Here is a 12,035-nt window from a genome sequence, read left to right on the forward strand (position 1 = left end):
CTCCAATCAAATCCCGCTAGCCTTCAAAATCTGATTCTCTAGAGTTCCTCCTCTCATTGCCGGACCCCCAGGTTGGGAAGCCCAATGTGGGGCTCAGAACCTTCACTCCAGTAGGTGGACTTCTGTGGTATAAGTGTTCTCCAGTTTGTGAGTCACCCACCCAGCAGTTATGGGATTTGATTGTATTGTGATTGTGCCCCTCCTACCATCTCACTGTGGCTTCTCCTTTGTCTTTGGATGTGGGGTATCTTTTTTTGGTGAGTTCCAGTGTCTTCCTGTCGATGATTGTTCAGCAGTTAGTTGTGATTCTGGTGTTCTCACAAGAGGGAGTGAGAGCATGTCCTTCTACTCCGCCGTCTTGAACCAATCTCTGATAGTGTTTTCTCATCTGCAAATTGAGAAGAAAAACATAGCTCTGGGACTACTGTCTGGATAAAAAGAGACAGTTTGTGCAAATCCCCGACATGGGCCGTGGATCATCACCCAGCAGGTGGCAGCTGAATCAGCTTGGTCATCATCATCACACTTCCCCTCAATGAGCTCTGACCCTCTCACCCCATGAACCTGGCACTGGCCCAGACACACCACCTTTCCTGTCTCAGTGGACTGACCCCTGGTTTCGTGGCTACTCCAGCTCTGCACACATCCCCTTGTTGCCCCATGGCTACGGAGGTCTTTCAGGGACACAGATCATGTGGTGTTTCTCCTCTGCTTGGTGTCTTCCCATCACGCTCAGAACAAAGCCCACCCCCACCCTCCGCCCCGTGACCTGCAGGCCCATGCAGCCCAGCCCTCTGCCCTTCTGTGCCCCTTGTCTTGGCTGGGTCCCCTCTGGCCACTCCGGCCTTCTCTCTGGTCCAGGAACCACCCCAGACTCACTCCTGCCTTAAGACTTTTGCACTTGATTTTAGCTCTGCTCAGAAAGCTTTCTCCAGCTGGTTATGTGGCTGCCTCCTGGCCACATAGCCCTCAGCCCTGTCTCCTCCTTGAGGGCCTCAGCAGCCACCTTATCTTCTCCCGCCCCTCTGTGCACCTAGCATTCCCAACTCGATGCACCTCTAGGGACCCCACTGCTCTTTCCCTTGGGCCTTGTCACAGAGGTGAGAGTGTGGCTCCCTCCAGATGAGGAGCAGGCTTCTCTCTACCTGCCGTCAAAGCCACGGGTTCCCTAAGTGCAGGTCTTGCCTCTGTGTGTAGCATTCCCGCGGTCTCCCAGCGGCCCTGTGCGTGGGCGAGCCGGAACACACAGGGTGACACTTCTGTTTTCTGAGCTGAGAGTAACCGGTCATCTTGCTGGGATGCAGTGTCTCGCTGCCCACTTTGGGCATTTACAGGGCTATAGCAAGTTTACTCCTGGCCATCCCCTGGGAGGTTTGGTCCTTTCTCTTGATTGGTGCAGTGAGCAGGAGAAAAATCACATCTCAGGCCCAGTACCCTTGACCTCTCTCCTCTGCCTGCCTGACCAGCACCAGAAGCTGCCTGGTTTATTTTAAGTGTATTTTCCCCCACTGCCTACATGCCACCCAGGAGCATGGGAACCTACTCTGACTTGTCCGCTGCCATAGCCCGGGCACCTGGGACAGAAAACACATCAGGCATCAGGCAGCTCAGTAAATGCTTGTTGAATGAAAGAATGAACTGTACCCATGACACCAGGCAGCTCATGGAAACCACCTTTAGATCAACGACCTCCTCTGTCTCAGAGTTTCCTGGAAGGTCACATTTGCTATGGACTGAATTGTGACCCCACATAAACTTCATATATTGAAGCCCCAATCCCAGTGAGACTGTGTTTGGAGACGGGGCCTTTAAGGAGGCAATTAACGATAAAGGAGGTCATGAGGGTGGGGACCTGATCCTTATAAGAAGAAGGAGAGAAACCAGGGATGTGTCTGCACAGAGGAAGACCACGGGAGGACACAGGGAGAAGGTGGCCATGGGGGAGCCGAGGAGAGTGGCCTCAGGAGACACCAAACCTCCCATACCTTGATCTCGGACTTCCAGCCTCCAGAACCATGAGTAAATAAATGTCTGTTGTTTAAGTCCCCCAGTATTTTGTGATGGCAGCCTTAGCAGACTAATATAATGTCCAATAACAGATGTGATGTGCAGAAATAGTCCAGCACTAGAGACTCGAAACACACACAGATTTTTCCTTAGAACAATGGTAATAGGAGCATATCTCTGTTTTTGTTTGTTTGTCTGTTTTATTTCAAATCAGTTTAAACATTTTTTAAAATTTTTATTAGAGTATAGTTGATTTGCAGTGTTGTGGCAGTTTCAGGTGTCCAGCAAAGTGAATCAGTTATACATATACATACATATATCCACTCTTTATTAGATTCTTTTCCCGTATAGGCCATTACAGAGTATTGAGTAGTGTTCCTGTGCTATACAGTAGGTTCTTATTAGTTATCTATTTTATATATAGTAGTGTGTATATGTCAATCCCAACTTATTCATCCCCCCCTTATCCCCTGGTAACCGTAAGTTTGTTTTCTACATTTGTGACTCTACTTCTGTTTTGTAAATAAGTTCATTTTGTATCATTTTTTAGTTTTCACATATAAGCAATATCATATATTTGTCTTTCTCTGTCTGACTTACTTCACTCAGTATGACAATCTCTAGGTCCATCTGTGTTGCTGCAGATGGCATTATTTTGTTCTATTTTTTGGCTGAGTAATATTCCATTGTATGTATGTACGACATCTTCTTTATCCATTCCTCTGTTGATGGACATTTAGGTTGATTCCATGTTCTGGCTATTTTAAATAGTGCTGCAGCAAACATTGGGGTGCATATATCTTTTCAAATTATGGTTTTCTCTGGGTATATGCCTAGGAGTTAGGATTGCTGGATCTTATAGTAGTTCTATTTTTAGTTTTTTAAGGAACCTCCATACTGTTCTCCATAGTGGCTCTACCACTTTATACTCCCGCCAACAGTGTGGGAGGGTTCCCTTTTCTCCACACCCTCTCCAGCATTTACTGTTTGTAGATTTTTTGATGATGGGCATTCTGACTGGTGTGAGGTGATACCTCATTGTAGTTTTGATTTGCATTTCTCTAATAATTAGTGATGTTGATCATCTTTTCATGTGCTTCTTGACCATCTGTATGTCTTCTTTGTGGAAATGTCTATTTAAGTCTTCTGCCCATTTTTTGATAAGGTTGTTTGTTTGTTTTTTATATTGAGCTGCATGAGCTGTTTGTATATTTTGGAGATTGCTTCATTTACAAATATTTTATCCCATTCTGAGAATTGTCGTTTTGTTTATGGTTTCCTTTGCTGTGCAAAAGCTTTTAAGTTTAATTAGGTCCCATTTGTTAATTCTTGTTTCTGTTTTCATTACTCTAGGAGGTGGATCAAAAAAGATTTTGCTGCAATTTATGTCAAAGAGTGTTCTTTGTTTGCAAAGCAGAAATAGAGACATAGAGGTAGGGAATGGACATATGGATACAGGGAGAGGGGAGGAGGGGTGGGATGAATTGGGAGATTGGGATTGACATATATACACTGCTATGTATAAAATAGATAACTAATGAGAATCTACTGTATAGCACAGGGAACTCTACTCGGTGTTCTGTGGTGACCGAAATGTGAAGGAAATCCAAAGAAGAGGGGATATATGTATACTGTATCTGATTCACTTTGCTGTACAGCAGAAACTAACACAACATTGTAAAGCAACTATACTCCAATAAATATTAATTTTAAAAAAAGGGGTTTGACCTTGCAAGTTGGGATTGTCCAAAATTGGACACTTTACAGAGGAGCACCATTTATAATTTGCTCTTCCAGGAAAACTGGGCTGTATGGTTGGCCTGTTTATAAAGGAGATGACATCTATTTAAGTAATGAAATGTCAGCTAGAAACTTGGAGGTTTTAGTAATAAGGTAATATATTAGGTAAACACAGATGGCAATGCTGCCCCCTCTTCAGGCTGTTTCATGTTCACTGGATGGTGGGCCACTTTTGAAGATTCAGTATTTCTAGTGAATGAGCTGTAGGAATAGTTCATGGATTCTAAGATGCACGTTTCCTCCACATTCCATCACCTCTAAAATTGCTGGGAGTCGTGCCCCTGCCCAGGTCCAGGGCTGGTTGTCATGGCCCAGGCTTGTGCACACCTGGTCATGGCAGTTTATGGTGTCACCGTTTTTCATGTGCTGAGTTTGATTTACTGGTTAAAACATCTTCAGAGGGATTACACTTGACCCTGCATTGAAGAGAGATGGTGCTGTGTGCACAGAAGGATGGGGGGCAGAGAGTGGCACTTGGATTTCATCTTAATGGAAGAGGTAAGCCTCTTTAAGACATGACTGTGAGTCTACACTTCCTTGCCCACCAGAATCAAGTGCTTTATGTATCCCAAAGAAGGAAGGTCTCTAGAGGTAGATGAGTTTATCGTTCTTTTTTATTGCTGAAATACATAAAAAAAAAAATCAGTCGGCCCACCCTAAGCAATAAAACACCACCCCTCAGCTTGCAGAGGGGTGTCTGCAGCTTGGAATAACATCCCAGAGGCAACTCTGACAGCATCCTCGCTCCTGAGGTGTCAGGACATGGGGCATGATTGATGAAGAATTCCAAGAAATCTTACTTTTCTTTTCATGTTTGCACACGAGTGATGTTGGAAAGAAACCTCTGTCTAATATAAATGTAGAATAAAAACTAGACGTGCTATAAAAATGTGGGGTCCTAGTTAACCTAGAAGCTTACTTTTGTTCTTAATTTCTTTTACGTTATGTCTAACCATTATGGAAACAGCGATGGTTAATTTATGTGTCAACCTGGCTAGATCATAGTATCCATATTTTGGTCAAACACATCTGAATGCTGCTGTGAAGGTGTTTTTAAAATGTGATTAACATATAAATCAGTAGACCCTGAGTAAAGCAGATGACCCTCCATGATGTGGGTGGGCCTCATCCAATCAGCTGAAGCCTCAAGAGAACAAACTTAGGTCAGCTTTGGAGGAAGGAATTCTGCCTCCTGACAGCCTTCTGCTTCAAGGTGCAGCATCATCCCTTCCTTGAGTCTCCAGCCTACCAGTCCACCCTGCAGATTTTGGACTTGCCAACCCCCATAATCATGGGAGCCAATTCCTTCAAATCAACCTCTGTTACAGATAGGTAGGTAAATTGAGAGAAAATAGAGACATATAGATAGAGACATAAACACACACACCCTACTGGTTCTGTTTCTCTGGAGAGCCCTGACTAATGCAGAGATTCAGGTTCAGTAAACATGGCCATGGTTCTGTTACCGATCCAAACTTGGGTCTGCTTGCCTATGTGCAGTAAAGCCAATCTACTGACACTGGGTTGTGGTGAAGGAAAATGCAGCATTTATTGCAGGAGCCAAGCAAGGAGTCCGGGCAGCTAATGCTCAAAAAGACCTAAACTCCCCAGTGGGTTTCAGGGAAAGGTTTTTAGAGACTGGGTGAGGGAGGGGGTTGTGGAGTGTGTGATCAGCTTGTGGACATTCTTCTGATTGGTTGGTGGTGAGGGAGTCAACACCATCAACCTGGTTCCAACTGGTCTGGGGTCTATGCTTGTGGGCAGCATACAGTTAACTTCTTCCACCTGGTAGGGGTTTCATTACCTGCAAAATAGCTCAAAGGACATGGCTCAGAATATTATCTATAGCTCTTGAGGAGGAACTAAAGGTCTTTGACTTTGTTTAATGGCTAAACTATTATTATTTTGGTTTGCTTAACTGTTTCCTTTCTTTCTGCATTTTTTTCACTTCTCTGATTAAATTTACTCTTTGGAAATCAGGGAAGGCCTAAGAAGCTAAGGTTTTTCTGCAGACAAGAGACAGGCAGAGGACATGGGGGTGGAGGGTGTCTATTCAGCAAAGGCCCCATGGGGTCCTGCTCGGTTACAGTCCCTGCTCTGAATCTTGTGTCCTTTTTTTTTTCATTAGTTTGGATATCATTAGTTTATTATAAAAGAGAAACATGGAAATTATTTACGTGATGAAAGATTTCAGAACTTCAGTGGAATGGGCAGCTAGCTTCACGTGATGCCATTTCAGTAGTGACTTATTTTAGTCAACGTGTTTTCCAAGAATGTCACCATCTCTAAATAAGAAATAATCCTTGTCGTCTAGAACTACTTTGGTGCCTCCATATTCTGGGAGAAGAACTTTATCTCTGACTTTCACACCAGCTGGTTGAATCTCTCCACCCTTTCCTTTAGAGCCCGATCCAACAGCTACTACCATTGCTTGCAATACTTTTCCTTGTGATTGTTTTGGAAACATAATGCCTTCTTTGGTTACAGTTTTGGCTGCACTTCTTTCAGCTAATACTCGGTCAAAGAGGGGAAGAAATTTTCTAAATGCCTGTCCTGCCATGACTCCGGTTGCCGCAGTTCGTACTCTGCTCTCTAGCGGCCGCCACAAGGAAGAGACGCTCTTGTTGCATTTTGTGCAGGCTTTCCAAGACTCATCTCAGCCTTCAGTGAAATGTGAATGATGCATCGTCCTCATGGGGTTATCTTGAGGGTTTCGGGAACAAGACTGTTAAAGCATTTCCCCAGGTGCCAGGCTTGGAGAAAGAGGGAAGAGCTCGAAGCTCCATGCAGGGGAAAGCACTTAGCACCACTGGCTGCATTCAGAATTCTGTGTGCCCTAGGAGGCTTACCTACGAGTACAGAGAGGTCAAAATATGCCCCATGTTGCCCAGCTGTGCTCCCAACCCCAGTGCTCTGTAAAGGCAGGTGAGGAGGCACCTTCTGTGGGACCTGCCTGGGAGGACATAGGAAGTTAACAGGAATCCCAGCCCACTGTTGTCCCCTCTCAGAAATACTGGAGAGATCAGCCAGTCCATAACTGTGTGTGTCATAGCTCCTCCTCCTCCTACCTCAGGTCTCCCTCACTCTAAAGCCTCTGTGGAGCATAGTAAACCTATCTCCCCCAGGTCGGCTCTCTGGCTGAACCCCTGAGGGTGTCTGAGCCCCATGTTATGATACCGTTCTGAGCAAATGAAGTGAAACCACCGTGGTGCTAAAAACTGCAGTCAGCCCTCCTCCCGCTGAGCGTCTGGTAGACTGGAAACCTCAGGTATCTTGGGAACACCCACTGGCTAGGAGAGGCCCCCAGCAAAGCCTGTGCATGCATCTAGGATGAACTGCGTCCTCCTGTTTTACTCCTCACCCTGGGATGAGAAGGAGAGTGCAGATCTGAATTTGTGTAAATTTCTTTTAGTCCCAAGTTGCTGTTTTCAGGGATAGTCTCTCTTTTTTTTTTTTTTTTTTGCAGTACGCGGGCCTCTCACTGCTGTGGCCTCTCCCGTTGTGGAGCACAGGCTCCAGACGCGCAGGCTCAGCGACCATGGCTCATGGGCCCAGCCGCTCTGCGGCATGTGGGATCCTCCTGGACCGGGGCACAAACCCGTGTCCCCTGCATCGGCAGGCAGACTCTCAACCACTGCGCCACCAGGGGAGCCCAATAGTCTCATTTTCAGTATGAAAAAAACATAATGAACATAACTAGATTGTATTATCATTTAAAAGATTCATAGCAGCAGTATTTTTAATCTTCATTTTTGCAGATCTTTATTCAATATCAGAACAATGACTAAACTCTGGAGAGAAAAGAAATTAGCTGTTATTTCAATGAACCTAAATAACATTGATTTTTATTTTTAAATTAAATCTTGAGTAAATTAATTCATAGATCTGGGTTGCCTATAAACCCTAAGAGAAGCAATAACATTTTATTTACTTGCAGGTTAAAATGGTCTCTCTTCTCATGAAACACTCACTAAAAAAGCCAGAGTAAGGGCTTCCCTGGTGGCGCAGTGGTTGGGAGTCTGCCTGCCGATGCAGGGGACGTGGGTTCGTGCCCTGGGCCGGGAGGATCCCACGTGTCGCAGAGCGGCTGGGCCCGTGAGCCGTGGCCGCTGGGCCTGTGCGTCCGGGGCCTGTGCGTCCGGGGCCTGTGCTCCACGGCGGGAGAGGCCACAGCAGTGAGAGGCCCGCGTACCACAAAAAAAAAAAAAAAAAAAAAGCCAGAGTAGGTTCTTACCCAGGACACCCAGGGAAGGAACATTCCCTAGCCAGTAGGCTAGGGGGAGGAGAGGCTGTTGAAATGATTTCCTGATTTCCATTACTCAGATGTAAGTTCCATGAAGGCAGGGTTTCTTTTTTGGTTTGTGTTCACTGCTCCATCCCCAGCCTTTAGAACAATGCCAGCTAGCACTTAGTAGGTGCTTAATAAATATTTGGTGAATGAATGAAGCAATCATTTATCATTTATAGTTTTCTCCCATCCCCCCCCATCATATACCAGTAACAATGGGCACTCAACAAAAATAGGAAGTGACCATTTTATATTAGAATAGGTGTGTATATCATTGGGATTATTACATTGCCTTGTGCATGGTGAGATAGAGTTATTAAATAATCTCTTTAAAGATCTAGCTGTCAGTGTAAAGTTACTTTGCCAGATATTAAGGCATACCACAAATCTCTAGTGATTAAAAATTGTGGTCTTGTGCAAGTACAGACAAATGGACCCACAGCATAGAAGAAGGAGCTCAGAAACAGACTTCCATAGGACAGGAGCTTAATATACATTAAGGTGGAACCACAAATCAATAAGGAAAGTTTCTATATAGAAACTCTCCATAGAGGGAAATTTGAATATAGAGAAAAAGGAAACTGGATCTATACCAAACACCACATACAGAGGTTAAAAAGACTTAAATATGAAAGATAAAATTATAAAGTTAATTGAAGAAGGTTTAGCTGTAGGAAGGACTTAAATGAACCTGACGAGCACAAATTATAAGGCAAAAAAAAAGAAAGAATTTGATCACATCAGAATTAAGAATTTCTGTTCAATGAAGGTCACCTTGGATAGCACCCACAGTCAGATGACATTCTGGGGGGAATCTCACCAATTTCAAGGAACAATATGCAGGGAACTCTTCCAAATCAACAGAAACCAAGAAAAGCCCAGATGGAAAAAAGGGCAAAGTATCTATTCAGGCATTTTACAGGACAGGAAAATCACAAGGTTAAAAGCAAAGGAAAGATGCTCCAAATCATTTTTAATCAGAGAAGCATGCATTGGAGGGCAGCTGAATGGCCTTCTGTAAGTGACAGGGAAATGGCAGTAAGCCTTCCACTGGTAGCTCTGGTCACGAAAACAGGAAGACTTAAGAAAATGACACCTCCCTCCCCCTCCAGAACTGTGATTTAATGACAGAGAATGAGCAGGAAACGTGTCATTCTGTTCATAAGAGGCAGAGAGAAGAGTAGGGATGCTTTCTAGGAAGAAGGCAACAGTGGACCATGGAGGGGTAATGGAGGACGGTAAGCAGAGAGGTCAGGGAGACTAGGGCAGGCAGGAGGTGACCCTCTGTCCCAAGGGGAGCCGTGGAGGCTGGAGGAAAGGGAGATGTTGGCCTTGGTCTCCCCCAGGACCCCCGCAGCCCAGCAGCTCCCATGCCCCCTCCACTCCTGGTTGGTGATCCTGGTGGGTAAAGGCCACCACCAAGCCAGAATCAGCCCAGAGGGTGGGAACTGAAGTGACTGAAGTCCCCGATGGATGCAGGCAGGGAAAGAGGACAGATCCTACCCCAGTTTATCAGAAAGGGCGTCCCTGGCTCTTCCTGGAGAGATGCTCGGAAAAGCTAGGAAGCTGAGCTGAGATGCAGAGTCGCACAGGTCCTCTGAGTGCCCTTGTGGGCAGAAGGTGGGGTGAGGCAAGTCAGTTTGGGGGTCATTCTCAGTGTCCATGTGCCACCTGCCCCTTCACATTGGGTGCGAGGTCTGTGGTGCTTTCTGTGGATGGTGGTTAGAAGAGCCATCCTGCGTGACTGCAGCAGGGTTATCCCCAGCAGTGCAGGGCGAGACCCCTGGCGCTGGCCTCTGTCCCCCCTCTGCCCCTGGGCTATTGCTCCCAGAGGAAGCCCTGCCAGTGTCCCATCACTGGGGCCCCGTGAGTGTTTCCTGAGCACTCCTAGGGGCCAGCCACTGTCCCGAGTGGGCTCTAAGGCTGCAGAGGTGAGCATGACCGCATCCTGGTGGGGAAGACAACACATAAACAAGAAAATGATCTGGCGGTGATAACTGAGGTGCAGAGAACTAAGGGTGGTGTGGCAGAGAGAGCCTGGCCCACTTCAGCCTGAATGGTCAGCAGAGTGTCTCAGAGGAGATGTTCAGGGTGAGACCTGTACCAGGGGGAGGAGCCAGGCAGTGGGAACAACAGATGAAAGAAGCTCCAGGTTAGGACCCAAGGTGGCCAGCTGGTTGGCGGGCCGTGGGGCCCGGGATGCCGGGGAGGGAGGCAGGGCTGAGCAGGACAGGCTTTTGTGAGCCTGGCCATGGAGTTTGGGTTTCAGACACCGGGAGGTTTTCAGTTGGGGGTGATGAAATCTGGTTTTTGCTTTTTTAAAAAAGTCTGTGCCTGCTGTGTGGGGCTTGGATTGTAGTCAGGTAAAGGATGCAGGGGTATCAGGCAGTGGAGCAAGAGATATTAGGAAGTAGCCAAGGTGGGGACATGGAGGCCACGAGAAGGGGAGAGATGTGATGTGTGTTCTCATCTGCCCACTGGCTGCATGTGAGGCCAGAAAAAGAGAAGAAATCAGGAAGGCTTAGGTTCTTGGCTGGGAAGCTGGGTGGCTGCCGGTGTTGTTTATTAAGCTGGGGAGGGAAGAGGAGGGGTTGGAGAGGGTGTGGGGTAAGAAGTGAAGAGGTCTGGCTGGGTGAGGCTGGGTTGGAGTGGGTGGAAACGTCAGGAGGGCAGGCAGACGCAGAAATCCAGAGTTGCAGGGAGATGTCTGAGCTGGAGGTAGGGCTGTGGCCTCCTCTGCGTCGCACAGATGCTGTTTAGAGCCTTCACGTATGAGTGCATTTAAGGAGAGTGTCGATGGAGATGGAGACAAGGAGCAGCCCCAGCCGAGCCCTGCACCCCAGGACCTTTGTCCTCGGGAGCTGAAGGGCAAGGCCCAGGAGAGCTGCAGGAAGGCAGGTTTCAAACGGGGCAGAGGCCTCCTCTGTGGAATATTCTTGAAGGCCAGTTAATATAAAATCCACTTCATGGCAGATCATAGGAACACATGTCAGCCTGGTCAACACAAAGCCGACTAGAAAGGCTTTTAGCTGCTGGGTTACCTGACTCCCTCATCATGGGCCCATGTCACAAATACCCATTTAGGTAAGCTTTTCCTATTCTACAAACTAGAAGCGGAGATGTGACTTCCTTGACCCTCCTACTCAAAAAGAGGGGCAAAGCAAGAAAACCAAAAAATAAGATGAATGATGGAATGGAAAATTTGGAAAAATCCCTAATAAATCATTAATTTTGTATATTTAACAAAATCCAACTTCCTAGGGACCACGTGACTCACCTAAGATGATGGCTCGTTGTAAGGTCAGGACTAGAAATCAAGACTTCTCCCTCTCAGCCCACTGTTTCCACCATGAATATTCTGGGAAAAGAAGTCACTTTGTATAGTAGTTTGTATTTGTTAATCCTAGACTCCTACTTTGTCCACTATACATAAAACAGACAAACAATAAGGTCCTACTCTTTAGCACAGGGAGCTATATTCAATATCCTATAATAACCTATAATGGCAAAGAATCTGAAAAAAATGTATAACTGAATCACTTTGCTGTATACCTGAAACTAACACAATATTGTAAATTAATTATACTTGAATAAAAAAAAAGTCACCTTGGTAAATGTCCCAATTCTCTGATTCTTACTCTTACATAGAGGACCTTGACCTCTGACTCTGTCTCCTTGAGACCTTCCCTCGGGCAGTTCCATAAAGGGAGCACCTCCTCCTGCAGGCTTGGTGCCTCAAGGCAGTTCATGCTGCCCCCAGGCTTCCATTAATGGGTTGAGGGAGGGTGGGCCCAGAGGGCTCTGCAGGCCAGAGGAGTTAGTTACATTTTCTGAGTTGCTGTGAGACATCCGCTGGAAGGCAGCTGAGCAGTGGAGCCAGTTGCAGCCCCCCAACACCCTCATCCCAGGGTCCCAGATGGAATTGTGCCCTCCCCACACA

The 12,035-nt window shown here is 46.4% G+C and overlaps 1 protein-coding gene across 1 annotated transcript; it reads right to left on the reverse strand.

The window, feature by feature from the left end:
* Nucleotides 1-6,029: 6,029 nt before the first annotated feature.
* LOC132487436 (10 kDa heat shock protein, mitochondrial-like) lies at nt 6,030-6,367 on the reverse strand. Its single transcript, XM_060095114.1, has one exon. It carries the CDS (start codon nt 6,365-6,367, stop codon nt 6,059-6,061), a length of 309 nt encoding a protein of 102 aa, XP_059951097.1. The 3' UTR covers nt 6,030-6,058.
* Between the last annotated feature and the right edge of the window lie 5,668 nt (nt 6,368-12,035).

Source organism: Mesoplodon densirostris, chromosome 4, assembly GCF_025265405.1.
Source record: "Mesoplodon densirostris isolate mMesDen1 chromosome 4, mMesDen1 primary haplotype, whole genome shotgun sequence".
NCBI classification, from domain to species: Eukaryota; Metazoa; Chordata; class Mammalia; order Artiodactyla; family Ziphiidae; genus Mesoplodon; species Mesoplodon densirostris.

Bases quoted from the DNA above. Each gene is read 5' to 3' on its own strand.
- LOC132487436 (XM_060095114.1), bottom strand. From the start codon at position 6,367: ATGGCAGGACAGGCATTTAGAAAATTTCTTCCCCTCTTTGACCGAGTA.